At 52.2% G+C, this 17841-nt stretch overlaps 1 protein-coding gene across 4 annotated transcripts in view; it reads right to left on the reverse strand.

The window, feature by feature from the left end:
* STAG3 (STAG3 cohesin complex component) overlaps window positions 1-17841 on the reverse strand; it is a 163541-nt gene that overhangs the window by 120819 nt on the left and 24881 nt on the right. For all 4 annotated transcript variants that reach the window (XR_012221409.1, XM_073551652.1, XM_073551650.1 and 1 more), the window contains exons 2-5: window positions 15472-15644; window positions 15285-15396; window positions 5866-5946; window positions 5676-5772 (exon numbers count right to left, since the gene is read on the reverse strand). Coding sequence is in view for 3 of the 4 variants with exons in the window: in XM_073551652.1 (XP_073407753.1) it covers window positions 5676-5772; window positions 5866-5946; window positions 15285-15396; window positions 15472-15644 (463 nt within the window). In the remaining variant the exon portion in view is untranslated. The remainder of the gene's footprint in view (window positions 1-5675; window positions 5773-5865; window positions 5947-15284; window positions 15397-15471; window positions 15645-17841) is intronic.

Genomic DNA, 17841 nt, shown 5'->3' on the forward strand with positions numbered 1-17841 from the left:
CGGGTGGCAGATCGGCCCCTGAGACAGTAAGTCTGGTCGTTCCGGTAGACGCCAAGGCACGTCTGCGAGGAGCTGCACTAGATCCGCATACCATACTCGCCGGGGCCAGTCTGGGGCCAGCAGAATTGCCGGGACCCCCTCTGTCTTGATCTTTCTGATGACCCTTGGGAGAAGTGGCAGTGGGGGAAACAGGTATGGGAGCCGAAACTGGTTCCACGGTAGGACCAACACCTCCACTGCGATTGCTCGCGGGTCCTGAGACCGAGCGACAAACGTGCCCACCTTGGCGTTCTCCCTGGACGCCATCAGATCCACGTCTGGAGTCCCCCACCGTTGGCAAATCTGCTAGAAGACTTCGGGGTGAAGGGACCATTCCCCGGCCGCGACTCCCTGCCGGCTTAGGAAATCTACTGCCCAATTTTCCACACCTGGTATGTGAACTGCTGAGATTACCGAGTGGTGCCTCTCGGCCCAATGGAGTACATGCTCTATCTCGCGCATGGTTGCCCTGCTGCGCGTGCCTCCCTGGTGATTCACGTACGCCACTGCCGTGGCGTTGTCTGACTGAACCCGGACTGGGCGTCCTGCTAGCAATTGCTGAAAACGCTGCAGTGCCAACCGCACCGCTCGAATCTCCAACAGGTTGATCGGAAGACGAGCCTCCTGAGGCGACCATTGCCCCTGGGCCGTGTGATGGCGGAAGATTGCCCCACAACCGAAAAGACTCGCATCGGTCGTGATCACCAACCATTGATCTGGGGGAAAGGGCTTCCCCTGACGAAGAGAGGAGTCGCGTGTCCACCTTTGAAGTGCCCGTCTTACCTGCACTGATGATCGAGGGAGAACGGACTCCCGTCCCAAGCTGCTAAGAGAGCATGCTGCAGGGGACGGAGATGAAATTGAGCAAACGGAATTGCTTCCATCGCCGCCACCGTCCTTCCTAGAACCCTCATCTCAAACCGGATAGTGTGAGGGCCCGGTTGTTGAAGACTTCGGACTCCCTGCCGGAGCGCCCGAGCCTTGTCCTGAGGGAGAATTACCAACCCTCGGGAAGTGTCGAAAATCATCCCTAGGAATAGAATCCTCTGAGCTGGGGTAAGGGATGACTTCTTCCCGTTGATCAACCATCCTAGGCGAGATAGGGTATCCAGTGTGATCCTGACATTCTCCTCGCATGCCCGAAAGGACGGCCCCTTTACTAAGAGGTCGTCCAAGTACTGCAAAATCACTATGCCCCGAGAATGTAGAACGGCCATGACGACAGCCATCACTTTCGTGAATATCCGGGGGCCGTGGCCAACCCGAAAGGTAGGCCCACAAATTGGAAATGCTGGCCATCGATTGCAAACCGAAGGAACCTTTGATGCGGGGGAAAAATAGGGATGTGCAGGTAGGCATCCTGGACATCGATCGAGACCAAATATTCTCCATGCTCCATGGATGATATGACCGACCGGAGAGATTCCATGCGAAAACGCCTGACCCTGATGAACCTGTTCAGGAGCTTTAAGTCCAGAACCGGCCTTACTGTTCCGTCCTTCTTGGGGACTGCGAACAGATTGGAATAAAATCCTTGGGTTTTTTCGCACTCTGGTACAGGGACAATGACCCCGTTGCGCTGCAGCACCTCGATGGCCCCTAGCAATGCCTCTGCCTGGGATTCCGTTTTGGGAAGCTGGGAAAGAAAAAATCGTCTTGGCGGATCCTTGACAAATTCTATTTTGTACCCGTAACACACTAATTCTGCCACCCATGCGCCGCGTGCCACCGCAACCCAGACGCGGCAGAACTTGCGCAGACGTTCGCCCACTCTGCTGTCCTCGGGTACTAGATGCCTCGAGTCATTTCGCTGAGGGCCTCTGGGACCTGGCCCCCCTTGATCTGGGCGGGCGGCCCCGTATCCTACCCAGCGGGTTGGTTCTATACGTGACCTGACGCTCTTTGTCTTGGCCATAGCGAGCTGGGGCGGAGGTACTGGCCGCTGCCATCCACCCGGGGGTGCGAAATGCTGGAAAGCGCGCCTGAGGTTGACGAAAAGGCGGTCTAATTTTCTGTTGTGGAAGGAAGCTGCTTTTTCCCCCTGTAGCATCTGAAATGAGCTTGTCCAATTTCTCCCCAAATAGCCGATTACCCTGAAAAGGCAGGGAAGTCAAAGACTTCTTAGAAATCGAATCAGCCCGCCATAACCTTAACCACAAGGCTCTCCTAATGGCGATTGCATTTGCTGCCGCTAGTGCTGCGCCATTAGCCGCATCCAAGGATGCATTATTTAAATGGTCACCCGCCATCGCGATCTGACTTGCTATATCAGCCACTTCCGTCGGCAAATCTCTATCCTGTAGGACCTTATTCAAATAATCTGACCATGACATCATGGCTTTGGCTACCCACGTTGCCGCAAAAGAAGGAAAGAGCGCTGATCCCGATGCCTCATACACCGAGCGAGCTAAACCTTCTATGAGTCGATCCATGGGGTCCTTAATGGAAGAACCACTAGGTACTGACAACAAGGGTCTTGAGGCCAAGCGTGACACTGGGGGATCCACTACCGGAGATTCTGCCTATTTCTTACAGAGCTCTGATGCGAACGGATATCTTGTTTCCAGCGTTTTTTGTCCTGAAAAACGTTTGTCTGGACGTTCCCTGTGCCGCTGCACTATGTCCTCGAACTCAGGATGAGTGCTAAACACTCTGTGTGGTCTCCTGGTCTTCTTAAAGGATACCTTATGACCTGCGGCTAGGGAGACATCATCCTCAATACCCAGAGTCTGATTGACTGCTTCAATAAGACTGTCTACCGTCTCCCGGTACCCCGGGGTATCCAGGTCCAAGGATTCTTCCCAGTCATCAACTGAACTCTGCTCGCTCCCAGAAAATGGTGACGGTGAGCGAGATGCCGCACTCACGGATGCTGAGGCACCGGAGGGGCCTGGAGACGCAGTATGGGCTCTTTTCCTGTGCATCTGCCTAGAGAGTGTGTGGCCCCTGCAGGCCGGAGGCTCTTGTGAGGTGGATGACCCCTCCCAAACAGGCGAGCCGTCGTCTCTACCCCTATCCGGGGCCTGAAGGGTCTCAATCGCCTTCGTGAGCGAAACCATGGACCGAGAGAGTGATAACGCCCATTCTGGGGGATCAAGACCCCTGGGCTCTGTCGCAGGGGAGGGCTCCTGGACGCGTTCGGAGTCGCAGGCTTCACATAACTTAATAGTCTGCGCACGTGGGAACATAACCCCACAGGAAACGCATGCGGCATAAAGGAACGTGTGTGTTTTTCCTTTTCCAGACATACTGCTGGCGTAGGCCACACACAAAAAATCCTTTTAAGGTTGGGGGGGGGGGGAGGAGGAAGAGGATAACCCTGTAGTGCCTTAGTGTGGCTCCGGGACGGGGTCGCACTTACCCGCTCCAGCGTGTCTCTCCCCGTGCTTCTGCAGTTCGTCTTCCCCACTCCTGGTAAGCTGCGATTCTTCTCTTATCGCGTCCTACCCTGCCTTGCCGCCGGGGCCTCAATTTTATCCGGCGCCCGCCCTGGAGATGGGGGGCGGCACTGGAAAGGACGTTACGCCCAGGGCGGAGCTTCCGCCCGCGGCCCAGGCCGAAGCCGCGGGCTAAATTTAGAGACGGTCCACCCGCTTAGCGTGTCGGCGGACCGCTACCCCGGCCGTCCAACTCCCCATGCCTGCCCTGGAGATGGGGGGCGGCGCCGGAAATGACATTGCGCCCAGGGCGGAACTTCCGCCCGCGGCCCAGGCCGAAGCCGCGGGCTAAATTAGAGCCAGTCCGCCCGCCTGGTACGCCGGCGGACCGCTACCTCGGCCATGCCGGCTGGCAGCTCCCCCCACTTCTCCCGGACCGCCAGTACCCGAAGAGAGGCGCGAACCGGGTTAGAGGAGCGGAGGGAGGGAGGGCGGAAGAGAAGGAGGGGGGGGGGGGAGGAAGAAATGCCATCTAACAACCCGGGCTATTGTCCCCCCCCCAGCCGAATAGCTGCTCCTCCAGCCCCAGACTTCCGAAAACGCTGCCCAGGGCCCTCCACCCGGGGGTGCGCTCCAGCTCATACCTGAGGTACTCTGTTTAAGACGGTGCAGGAACCCTAGCTCCGATCGCCTTGCAGGGGCGAGGAGAGGGACCGTCTGCCGCCATGCAGCACCGCCGTCATGCGTTGGTGGAGCAATGGGGGCCGCACAGACTAGTCTTGTGCCTCTGTGCAAGCCCATGGTTTCAATACCTAGGGGTGGACAGGGCTAAGTCTGGCATAATGTCCCACGTCGCGGGAAAGGAAACGTGGAGGGACACTCGCACGTGGTCGCCCGTTGCTGGTTTGGGGAAATCGGTTCCTTTCAATAGGATGCGTTGCCCCTCTTATCTTCATAAAACAAAGAAAAATTAGATGTCTGGGGAAAAGTCCCAGATATGTCCCTCGGTGCGAGAAAGGATACGCGGAGGCGATACTCAACGCGTGCTCGCCCGTTGTTGGTTTGGGGAGATCGGACCCTTTCTGTAGGATCCGTCGCCCGTCTCATCTTCATGGTAAACTAGAAAAAAAAACAGCCTGGAGAGATCCAGACTGCGTGTGCCTCCATAAGACACTAAGCAAAAAACTGGTTTCCGCCCGCTGTCGGGGCGAGGGTGTATGCGGCGGAGGAGGAGCTAACTTGTTTTTTGTATGCCTAGTGTCAGCCTCCAGATGGCAGTAGCATACACCCACAGTCTCTGTGTCCACAGTCTCTGTGTCCCCCAATGAGACGAAGGAGAAAAATATATGGTGACATGGAAAGAATAGCCTGGCTGCCTAGACGAAGCCTAGAAGGAGCAAAAATATTTGGAGACAAGTGCCAAAAAAAAAGAAAATGGAGGCAAAATGGACTTGTGTCAGTCCCTGATGAGGGAGAGCATACCAGGTCCTGAATTGATTCAATTAACCAATGTAGAGATAGTTCTGGCTGCTTGGGGAGAACTGGACAGGTCTAAAGGCCCCTTTACATTTAGTAATGCACCAGCGATCCCAACCACGATACGACCCGGTCAGGATCGCTGGTGCATCGCTAAATGGCCGCTAGTGAGCTGCCACACAGGCAGATCTCACTAGCGATGTAGCGACGCAGCAGCGGTCGTTACTTACCTTTCATACGCGGCCATCCTGACGTCCTCCACCAGCGTCCACGCGTCGCTCGTTGGTGCCAGGAAGCGCCCGACGAGAAATGGACCCGGCTGATCTCACGCGATCAGCGACAGACAGCGGGGGAGCCGGTCAGAGGTAAGTATCACACATAGAGATATCGCTAGCAATATTGCTGCTGCGTCACAAAATTGGTGATGCTTTAGCGATCTTGCTAGCGATATCGCTATGTGTAAAACCCCCTTTAGGACAGAAAACCATATGGGGTCTTCTGCTTGGTATCTGGAAGGCGGGAGCAGATCAAGATAAGAGTAGATTGAGGAGAAAGAGCACGATGGAGGCCTGCGCTGTAGTTGGTAGGTCCCATCTGAAAAGGTTGGTGGCGCTCAGTGTTGACTGCAATCAAATCTATGGGCTAAAGTTGCAAAAGAAGCTCGTGACATGTGCACAGATGAGGAAAAAAAACAGGAAATTGCAGGCAAACAGAAGAGGGAGCGGGATGTTCCCTGGAGGGTGCAGAGCATAGGTTTTGGGAGAGCGCAGCCGCCACACTCACCTTTACATCCACAGGCCTGTATGATGAAGTTGAGGAGCCCGAGGAGCGCCGTCTCGCGGTCCGTCTTATAACTATCCAGCCAATCATCCACTAGGATCTGTGCGAGGAGATGGAACAATGTCATCAACCATTTACTCCAGCACCTGCACGACTCCAAGCACCACACAGCTCTAGCTCTCTGCCTCCTCACCTGCTTGGCACTTCTGCCCAGTATGATGGCTTCAAACAGCTCCTCACTGACTCGGTCATGTCTCCGGCCTCGCTTAGTGGCCTAGAAAAAAAACATATTGGATCTGAGTCATCATTTGCCTTCTTTCCTATCTTGTGATATTTGCTTACATTTTTAACTCCTTAAGGACCGGGGTTATTTTCATTTTTGCGTTTTTGTTTTTCGCTCCCTTTCTTCCCAGAGCCGTAACTTTTTTATTTTTCCGTCAATATGGCCATGTGAGGGCTTATTTTTTGCGGGACTACAAAACGGGAAAAAAAAAATCCAGGTGCGGTGAATTTGCAAAACAATCCCACACTTGTTTTTTGCTTGGTTCACTAAATGCTAAAACTGACCCACCATTATGATTCGCCAGGTCATTACGAGTTCATAAACACCAAACATGTCTAGGTTCTTTTTTATCTAAGTGGGGAAAAAAAAATCCAAAGTTTGCTGAAAAAAAAAAACAAAAAAAACCAACACCATTTTCTGAGACCCGTAGCGTCTCCATTTTTCGTGATCTGGGGTCGCGTGAGGGCTTATTTTTTGTGGGCCGAGCTGACATTTTTAATGATACCACTTTTATGCAGACAAGGTCTTTTGATCGCCGATTATTGTGCATTGTCACAGAGATCAAAAAAACGTAATTCTGGGGTTTTGATTTTTTCTCTCGCTACGCCGTTTAGCGATTGGGTTAATGCTTTTTTTTTATTGATAGATCGGGCGATTCTGAACGCGGCGATACCTAATATGTGTATTTTTTTTTATTGTTTTATTTTGAATAGGGCGAAAGGGGGGTGATTTGAACTTTTGTATTTTTTTCATATTTTTTAAAATACTTTTCTTTTAATTTGGTCATACTTCAATAGCCTCCATGGGAGGCTAGAAGCATGTCATACTTGATCGGCTCTGCTACATTGTACCAGTTATGACTTGTATTGTTTAAGATTATTGTACTTGTTTTTATGTATACCCCCCTCACATGTAAAGCGCCATGGAATAAATGGCGCTATAACAATAAATAATAATAATAATAATAATATAGGCGATGAGCAGATCGCCCATATGTAGCAGAATTACTGCATAGCTATGAGCGCCGACCACCGGGTGGAGCTCATAGCAAAGCGGCATCAACAATCATAGAGGTCTCCAAGAGACCTCTGGTTGTTATGCCAATGCATCACTGACCCCCGATCACGTGACGGGGGTCAGCGATGACCTCATTTCCGGCCCGGCGGCTGGAAGCACCGGTTAAACGCTGTTGTCAGCGCAGCGTTTGACAGCGGCGTTTAACGGGTTAATAGGTGAAGGTGGATCGCGATTCCACCTGCGACTATTGCGGGCTCATGTCAGCTGTTCAAAACAGCTGACATGTCCCGGCTTTAATACGGGCTCAGCGCCGGAGCCCTCATCAAAGCAGGGGAGAAGTCCAATGACGGACTGTGTCCGTCATTGGACATTAAGGGGTTAAGACCAAATTCTTCAAAAAGTCGCATGTGGTTAATGAATTTTGCACACAAAAAAAGGCTTTATTTTTCAGTCTTTTGCTCCTTTTTTAAGTAGAAACATGGATTTTTGTGATAACTCAACGTAAAATCCTTTTCTCCGAGACGCTCATTAGGGGACACAGTACAGTGGGTGCATGCTACTGCCGCCAGGAGGCTGACACTAAGTGGATGAAAAAAAGTTAGCTCCTCCTCCGCAGTTTACACCCTCGCCTCGATTGCAGGTGGAATCAGTTCGGTGCAAAAGCAGTAGGAGATCTACAAGACAAAATCAGCCTCAATGCAGGTAACAACCTGTCTAAAGAAGAAAACCCACCTGGTATCATAAATACCTATCAATAAACAAAAAGGAGCCAATTGGTTAACAGGGTGGGTGCTGTGTCCGCCAACGAGCGTTTCGGAGAAAAGGATTTTACGGTGAGTTATCACAAAAATCCATGTTTCTCTTTTGACTCATTGGGGGACACAGGACAGTGGGATGTCCTAAAGCAGTCCCTGGGTGGGGAGTTGACTCAGCGGTCCAAGCTACACTCACCTGTGTAAGGGTGCGCCACTGCTTGGAGAATCATTTTATCCAAGCTTCATGTGCTGAAGCCAGCGTATGGACATTAGTAATGTTTGGAGAATGTGTGCCGGCTGGACCAGGTTGCCACTTGCATACCTGGTCCGACGATGCCTGGTGCCGAAGAGCCCGAGAGGCGCCCACTGCTTGAGTTGAGTGCGCTCTGATCTCTGCTGACACAGCTGCGCCTCTGGTGCGGTAGGATTCCTGAATAATCAGCCGAATCCACCTGGCTATGGTCGCTCTTGAGGCAGCAAGTCCCTTCCTGCGACCCTCAGGGAGCGCGAACAGTGTGTCTGTCTGACGAAAGGATTGCGTCCGTGACATCTACCTCCTGGGAGCCCTCCCCAGGTCTAACGTATGAAGAGCCTTTTCCACCCGGTGTACTGGTGCTGGGAAAAAAGGAGGGCAAGGCAATATCCTCATTAAAACGAAATGAGGAAACAACCTTCTGCAGAAAAAGGGGTAGTTGGCCTAAGAACCACCTTCTCCTTGTGAGATATCAGGAACGGAGCTCGGCAAGATAGAGCTGCCAGCTCCGGGACCTGCTTGATTGATGTTATCACCACAAGGAACACCACCTTCCAGGGAAGGCATGTCGAAGATACCTATTGTAGTGGCTTGAATGTAGCTTCCTGCAGAACGCCTAGGACCAGGTTAAGGTCCCAGTTGTTCCGAGGGGTCCTATAGGGGAGTACCAAGTGTGAGTCCCCCTGGCTGAAGGTCTATACCTGCAGATTGGTAGCGATTCTGCGCTGGAACAGGACGGATAAGGCAGATATAAGGGAACTTGGAGCTAAACCCGAGTCCAAGCCGGACTGGGAAAAAACACCAAAATGTTGGGAATAGAGAATCCCAGTGGAGAACGACCGTGGTCCTGACACCATGAAAAGACAATCCTCCAGGTGTGGTGGACAATATGTACTGAGGCGTGCTTCTGGGCACTAACCATTGTAGTAACCACATTGCGTCCGAACCTGGCAGTCGCCAGGGAATGTCAGCGAGTAGCTGCACCAGGTTTGCGTACTACGCCCGCCGAGGCCAATCTGGGGCCAGTAGCACCACTGGAATCTCCTTCTGCCTTGATCCTCTTGATGATCCTTGGGAATAGCGGCAGCGGGGGAAATAGGTATGGGAGGCAAATTCTGGTTCCATAGCAGAACCAACGCATTCCCGGCGCTTGCCTGCGGGTTAATACTAAAATCAGAGCTTGAGTTTCACTTCTCCATTTCTCTGTAAGGTTTCGTTTCTCCGTTTTTGTAGCTGTAAGATAAATTTTTATAATTGGCATGGGCTGTCATGAAACCAGACTGCTCTCATCAGGTACAAAGATAAGGGGCTCGGGGGAGTGCATTGCTCAGAATATGCCATTATACTACTTTCTACGCTATTTAGGTACAGACATATATGTAGTTTCCGGTTTTCTTGCAATATTATTGGCTTATAAAGTGAAATGATGCTATTGGTACTTGAGAACCTTGCATAATTAAGCAAAAGATTATAAAAGATGTGACTAAAATAAAGGGGCTTAGTGATCTGCCTCGATCCTCCCGTACAGAGACCCCAGTCTCCGTGTGGTCATTTGAGTTGCTAGCAACACTGGAATAATTTGGAAATCACTGGCTCAACCGTGAAGGGTTAATTTAGCCCTCCCAAATTAGCTACCTCAACACCGGGACCGAGGCGACCAACGCGACCACCTTGGCGCCTACCCCGAAGGCCGTCAGGTCGACGTCCGGCGTTACCTAACATCGGCATACTTGCCAGAAAAAACTCGGGGTGTAGTGGCCATTCCCTGGACACAAAAGACCCTGCCGGCTGAGGAAGCCTGCCGTCCAGCTCTCTACGTCCGGAATGTGGACGGCCGAGATCACCGAGTGATTCCTCTCGGCCCAGTGAGGGATGTGCCTCGCTTCGTACATGGCTGCTCTGCTGCGGGTGCTCCCCTGATGATTTATGTTAGCTACGGCCATGGCGTTGTCCGCTTGAATCCGGACGGGGCGGCCTGATAGAGGATGATGAAAATGTTGCGGAGCCAGCCGGGTTGCTTGAATTTCTAACAAGTTGATTGGGATGCGTGCCCCCTGCGGCGACCACCGTCCCTGGGTCATGTGATGGTGAAAAAAGAATGCTCCGTAGTCGAGGAGACCGGCATCGGTTGTGACCACCAACCCATGGTCCAGGGGAAAGGGTTTCCCCTGAAGACGGGAGGAACTGACTGTCTTCCATCCAAGTGCCTGTCTGACCTGCCTGGACAACCGACACTGGTGGTCGAGTGAGAACAGGTTCTTTTCCCATGATGCCAAGAGGGCGTGCTGCAGGGGGTGAGGATGGCGTTGGGCAAATGGAACTGCTCCCATTGCTGCCACCCTCTTCTTTATGACCCTCATGCAAAGATGAAAGGTATGAGGGACTGGCTTGCGAAGTATCTGGATTCCTTGCCAAAGAGCTAGGGCCTTGTCTCTAGGAAGGATTACCAACCCTCGGGAGGTGCCGAAGATCATCCTTAAAAGGGAACTCCTCTGAGTTGGGACCGGGGATGATCTCTCCAGGTTGACCAACCACCCTAAGCGGCCAAGAGTATCTAGCACGATGTTGATGTTTTCCTCGCATGCTCGATATGAGGGGCCCTTGATCAAGAGGTCGTCTAAATAAGGCAAGATGACTATGCCCCGGGAGTGCAGGATGGCCATGACACTAACCCTGACCCCTGTAAACACTCGGGGGGCGGTAGCTAGCCCGAAGCGGAGAGCTGCGAACTGAAAGTATAGGCCGCTGATAGCGAAACGTAGAACTTTCTGATGTATAGGTACGCATCTTGGATGTCAACAGAAGCCAATCCTTTTCCCTGTTCTATGGCAGCTATGACCGAGCGGAGAGACTCCATCCGGGACTGCCTGATCCTGACAAATCTGTTCAGAAGCTTTAGGTCCAGAATGGGCCTGTCAGTGCCGTCCCTTTTGGGGACCGTGAACAGGTCGAAATAGAAACCCTGACCTCTTTCTCCTTCCGGTACGAGGATGACAACGCCGTGTTTCCGGAGCAATCCGATGGCCCTGAACAAAACTTGTGCCCGGGAATCCACCTTGGGAGGACGAGAGAGGAAAAAATCGTCTTGGGGGCTGTTTGACAAAGTCTAACTTGTACACCGAGGATACCAGCTCCCTTACCCATGTGTCGTACACGAAGGAGAGTTAGACATGGCGAGACCAGCGTAGGCGACCGCCTATTCTGCTGGTGTCGCCCGGCACTTGCCTCGAGCCATTAGGCCGAAGATCCTTGGGATCTAGGTCCCCTTGATCTGGGCTTGTTGGGATCGCATTCTCCCCAATGGGTTGGCTCTATATGAGACTTGAAGATCTCTGTCCTGGTTGGGGCAACCTGCAACGGCGGAGTTGGTTGCTGAAGCCCCCCTGGGGTTGCGAAAGGACCGAAACCGTGTCTGAAGCAGGTGACGAAAAAGCTGTTTAACCCTTTATTGAGGGACAAAACTGCTCCTGCCCCATGGGGTCAAAGATAAGCTGGTCCAACCTTTCACCAAATAGGCCAATGCAGCCACGCTCAGCCTAGAATGGCCGGTGGCACCCACATAGGCGGCCGCTCTGATAAGGTAAAGAAGTTAGGGACTTCTTGGAGGTTGAATCTGCACGCCAAGTCCTCAACCACAGAGCCCCTCTAGAGATTGCATTTGCGGCAGCGAGTGCTGCGCAGGTAGCCGTATCCAAAGACGCATTAATCAAGTAGTCTGCAGCCAACGCAATCTGATTAGCAATATCTGCTATCTCCGCAGACAGGTCCATATCCTGCAAGGCTATGTATAATGATTCAGACCCAGAGCACATGGCCTTAACTTTCCAAGTTGCAGCGAACGAGGGAGAAAGTGCTGAACCTGACGCCTCCAATACTTAGGCTACTTTCACATTAGCGTTGTGCGACGGCCGTCGCCCTGCGTCGGGGCGACGTACCGTCGCACGCTGTGAAAGGCGTGCACAACGGGGGCAGCGGATGCAGTTTTTCAGCGCATCCGCTGCCCCGTTGTAATGTCCGGGGAGGAGGGGGCAGAGTTTCGGCCGCGCATGCGCGGTCGAAAATGGCGCAGACGACGCACAAAAAAAGTTACATGTAACATTTTTGTGTGTGTCGCGGCCGCCAAAACACGACGCATCCGTCGCACGACGGATGCAACGTGTGGCAATGCGTCGCTAATGTAAGTCAATGGAGAAAAAACGCATCCTGCGGGCAACTTTGCAGGATGCGTTTTTTCCCCAAAACGACGCATTGCGACGTGCGTCGCACGACGCTAATATGAAAGTAGCCTTAGCGAGCCAAGCTCTCTATGAGACAGTGGGTGGGATCCTTAATAGAGGAACCGTTAGGTATGGACAACAGGGCTTTAGAGACCAAGCGCAACACGGGTGGATCTACCGCCAGGGATTCCACCCACCTCAAACGTCAAGCGCTTTTTGGTCTAAGAAACGCCTATCAGGCCGTTCCCTGTGTCGACTCGCTGTACTATGTCGTCAACTCTGGGTGAGCGGCAATTACTCTATGAGGCTGCTTGACCCGCTTAAATGACACACTGTGCCCTGAGGTCAGGGTGGATTTATTGTCAATCCCCGGGGTCTGGTTGACGGCCTCGATAAGGCTGTTCACTGTTTCCTGGTAACCCAGAATAACTAAGTAAAGGGGCTCGTTCAAGTCGTAATCCGAGTTCTCGTTATCAACTACAGGCGAGGGCAAGCGAGAGGCAGAGCTCACGGATGCCGAGGCACCGGACGGACCGGGAGACGCTGTGTGGGTTCGATTCCCCCGCGTCTGCCTAGTGGGAGAGTGGCCCCCGCAGGCTGGAGGCTCATGTGAGGTGGAGGACCCATCCAAGACAGGCGAGCCACTATCCCTGCCCCTATCTGGGGCTTGAAGGGACTTGATTGCTCTCGTAATGCCGTAGACTGCGACAGAGGCAGAGCCCATTCCGGGCGGTCGCAGGGCAGGGCTCCTGGGCATTTCAGACTCGCAAATTTCACAGATTTTTCATGTGGGAAGTCAGATCGACAGGAGGTGCACGCAGCATACAGAAACGTGTATGTCTTAGCTGCTCTGGGCATGGTGGCCCTGCTAGGTGATATGACTGCAGGGTTCTACTGCTTAGCCTCTGGCAAAAAAACAGAGGGTGGCCTTCCTCCTTAAGGGGTAGCACTTACCCCAGTCCTGTGCCCAGTCCTGGATCCCCTTTAGGTGTCCAGCCTGCCGAACCGCTGCACCCTTTTCCAAAAAGTGCGCCTCGGCGTGTGGGCGGTCCTGAAAGGAGAGAAGGCGCCGCCGGTGACGTCCTATGGGCCGAGCTTCTGCTCAAGGCCTAGCGTCGGACTAAATTTACGGTGCCCGCCCGGACACGCGGACGGGACCACCAAGAAACCGAAGCCTGGTCAGAACATGCGCTGCCGAGTGCTACCGCTGTGGGGGCGCATGCTGACGCCCGACCGCTGCTGCCGCCCAGGGGAATGCCGACCCTCGGGGTTTCAGGAGCACTCCCAGCCCACCTCCTTCAGCGTTTCACCCCTGGAGCTCCAGCTGATCCTCAGGTTGGGGGGGGGGGGAAGGGGGACTGTATCCAAATCAAGGACAGTGCAGGCCCCCTCGATCCATCTTTCCCTCCAAGGGATGAGGAGAGGGACCGTCCGCAGCCTTGAAGCACCGCAGTCTAGCCTTGGTTGTGCAGTGGGGGCCGCACAGACTATTCGTAGTCCTAGGGTTTCGATACCTTAGGGTGGTCAGGGCGAGTCCGGCATCATATCCCGCGTCGCGGGAAAGGATAAGTTGAGGCGACACTAGCACGTGCTCGCCCGTTGTTGGTTTGGGGAAATAGGACCCTTTCAATAGGGTCCGATGCCCCTGTCTCATCTTCATGGAAAAAAATGAAAAAAAAATAAAAAAAAGTCTGAAAAAAAGACCAGACGTGTGTGCCTCCTAGGACACCAAGGCCTGTCTCACATTTCAATTATTTGACGTCAGTCAAAATCCGCCAGGTTGTGAAAAAAACGGATCCGTTTTTTGATGGATCCGCTTTAGCAGGTAGTGACCGAAATTTAAAGGAAAACGAGAGTGGAAAAGAGAGAGAGAGAGAGAGAATTTTCCGCCGCCAGAACGGCATTCGGGGTTAAATTTCGGGCAAGGAAATCCATCCGGGCATGCTCAGTGTAAAAAAGCGGATGCGTTGCCGGATTCCGTCAATTAACGGTTGGCAAGGGATCCGACGCCCATAGGCGACCATGATAATGAATGCCGGATAGTGGCGGATCCGTTGCTATCCGCTGTTTTGACGCAGACAAAAAACGTTTCATTGTCCGTCAATTCAAGACAGCGGACGCCAAAATTATGGCGGATCCGTCAAAAAACGGATCCAACTGATGACCATCCGTCAAAATCCGCCGCTAATGCAAGTCAATGGGAAAAAAACGGATACGTCAAAAAAAATGGCGGATCTGTTTTTTTGGCAAAACGACGGATTTTGACAGACGTCAAAAAACTGAAGTGTGATACAGGCCTAAGCATGAACGGATTCCGCCTGCAATCGAGGCGAGGGTCTATACTACAGAGGAGAAGATAAACTTTTTTTCATCCACTTAGTGTTAGCCTCCTGGAGGTAGTAGCATACACCCACTGTCCTGTGTCCCCCAATGAGGCGAAGGAGAAAGTTGCATTTTCCACAATAAAATGTAATAACGTGTGTAAAATGCCAGAAAATATATAAAATTACTCCGGCATGGGGGTGTGAGGCATAAATGCTAGAAAGCCATAATGGGAAATGTAGCGCAAAGACGTGCAGTCTATTCCTGCCTCCAGTGTGACACTAATCCATGCAGGTACAGTCCTATTCCTCCCTCCAGCGTGAAACTAATCCATGCAGGTACAGTCCTATTTCTCCCTCCAGTGTGACACTAATCCATGCAGGTACAGTCCTATTTCTCCCTCCAGCGTGACACTAATCCATGCAGGTACAGCCCTATTTCTCCTCCAGTGTGACACTAATCCATGCAGGTACAGTCCTATTTCTCCCTCCAGTGTGACACTAATCCATGCAGGTACAGCCCTATTTCTCCTCCAGTGTGACACTAATCCATGCAGGTACAGCCCTATTCCTCCCTCCAGCGTGACACTAATCCATGCAGGTACAGTCCTATTTCTCCCTCCAGCGTGACACTAATCCATGCAGGTACAGCCCTATTCCTCCCTCCAGTGTGACACTAATCCATGCAGGTACAGTCCTATTCCTCCCTCCAGTGTGACACTAATCCATGTAGAGGTCACAATAAGGATACTGGCGTTATACTGACCTGTGTCTGCTTTACGGCGTGTCTCCGAGTCTTCCTCGGTTTTTTCTTTAATGTTTCTTCAAAGTCACTGGTGTCACCGTCAGCAGATAATTCTTGGTGGCTGTCCGCACTCCTACAATGAATGTGTGATCTGGTGTTAGTGCCTGGGAATGTATTGTGATCAGTGACATACTTGCATGCTACTCGCCTGTCAGCCTCCGGCTCATCCTCTGCCCTCGGGGATCCTTCTTCACCACTGGTGGGAGATCTGCTGGTGATTCCTTGCACAGGTGACTGTGAGTCAGGAAGCGAGGAGGATGGAGGAGCAGACGCTTCTGATGAGGAGATGTCGGATACCTGGGACGCCATCTCCGGCAGCAGCTGCAAGGACACAAAAGTCACGCAAGTGCCAGCTCAGGGTGTGGGGTGGCAGCTCGGTGCGTCTACTTGTTATATGGACTTCACTTCCCAGCACGCTGTGTTCCCTCACATCACTATGCCCTGACCAGGAATCAAAACTACTCCATGGCAGGACCAGGGCTGCCCACTACACCTCAAGGAGGAGTACTCAGGAGATGCTCCGAAGCAGCAGATACACACCGAGCCACAGGATCACCAGGGACAGACACCGAGCCACAGGATCACCAGGGACAGACACTGAGCCACAGGATCACCAGGGACAGACACCGAGCCACAGGATCACCAGGGACAGACACCGAGCCACAGGATCACCAGGGACAGACACCGAGCCACAGGATCACCAGGGACAGACACCGAGCCACAGGATCACCAGGGACAGACACCGAGCCACAGGATCACTCAAAACCGACAATAAGCCACTGGATCACCAGGAACAGACACTAAGCTCTAGATCACCAGGGACAGACACCGAGCCACAGGATCACCAGGGACAGAGACTAAGCACTAGATCACCATGGACAGAAACTAATTTAATTATTTTTTTACACAGGGATATGGTCCCCAGAGCCTGGAGGAGAATCTCCTCTCCTCCAGACCGTGGGTACCATCCACACATGATCCGCTTACTTTGCGCATGGTGGGCTTGCGGGGATTTCACCGCACCTCAGCCCGGCTGGGAACGGAGCCCAGTGACCAGATGTGACCTGTATGACCTCACCCCGGTCACTGACGCTGCGTTCCCATTCTCCAGTGGTTCTCAGTCTGGACAGTCACATCTTGGCACCATCCAGGTTGAAAACTAACTATCCCCCAAGCATGGATTATGGTGTGTGACAGAACGACAGACAGGTACGGTATATTAGTTTTTTATTTTACCTTTATTACAGGAGAATGAGGGCTTTGGTGGAGTTAGGCGAAGTTGTAAGTAAGGTTTAATTATGATTATGAGTCTGTGTCATTTTTTCAATTAAAGGACTTTATTCTGGCTGTGTGTTTATTTATAATACAACTATAGGATTAGGCTACTTTCACATTAGCGTTTTTTAGCGCAGTGCTTCGTGCATTCCCGTAGACTGTAATGACTCTGTCGCATTCCGTGCACATGTGGGGTTTTTTACGCCGTTGGACGGACCCAAAAATGCAACAGGTTGCGTCTGGCACGCATAGGCGCACACCTTAAATAAACGCATGTGCACGAAAACGCATACGAACGCGTGCAAACGCAAGAACGTGCGCACGCCATGTTAAAGACAGGTGCGCATGACGCATGTGCGTGGACGCGCACGATTCGCTGCGCTAAAAAAACGCTAATGTGAAACCAGCCGTAGTAAGGTAGAGGTTTCTAATAGACGCTTCTCCATTACTAAGCCGTAGGCTTGATGTCACCGGACAATACAAACGTGACATCAACCCCACAAATATTACCTCACTTGCCATCGCTACAGGGCAAGTGGGAAGAGTCGGGCAAAGTTCCAGAATTGGTGCATGATAGATGTGCCTTTCCTGAGCAGCTATGGGCTATTTTTAGGCTGGGAGGGGGTAATATCCATGGCCCCTTACCAGCCTGAGAATACCAGCCCCAGCTCTCTGCTTTAGCAAGGCTGGTTGTCAAAAATTATTTATTTCAATAAAAAAAAAAAAAAAAAAAAAAAAAGCGGAGGAACCCTCTATTCCTGATAACCAGCCTTGCTGACAGCTGAGGGTTGCAGCCCCCAGCTGTGAGTTGTGCCTGGCTGGTTATAGAAAACACAGGGGAACCCTCACCGCTTTATTCATAGTCCAAATGAAGTCATGCTGATGTTTTATCCTCTCTCTGGAACGTGTCCGTGGTGAATAAAAGTTTGCTTTTCACTACGCTGTTGAGCTGGACATTCTACTTCATTTGGATTCCTCATGCCCTGACACAGTGGGTCCGTGCTCCAGGCATTAACAAGATGCAGAAACGGTGAGCTGGAAAATCTTTCCCATTTATTTATAGTGCAGGCAGTGGCTGATGAATACTCCCACCAGCGGCTCCTGCTCCGTTAGTAGCAGCAGCAGGTGTAGGCTGATGGTAGTAATACTCCCATCAGCCGCTGCCTCTTTTATCATTTAAATGTAACTCTCATCATTCTCCCCTGCTCGCACTGATCGCCGGCAGATCAGGAGAAAATGATGA

The sequence above is a fragment of the Dendrobates tinctorius genome, unplaced genomic scaffold (genome assembly GCF_039654945.1).
Source record: "Dendrobates tinctorius isolate UK_male_01 unplaced genomic scaffold, ASM3965494v1 ptg000178l, whole genome shotgun sequence".
Taxonomy (NCBI): Eukaryota; Metazoa; Chordata; class Amphibia; order Anura; family Dendrobatidae; genus Dendrobates; species Dendrobates tinctorius.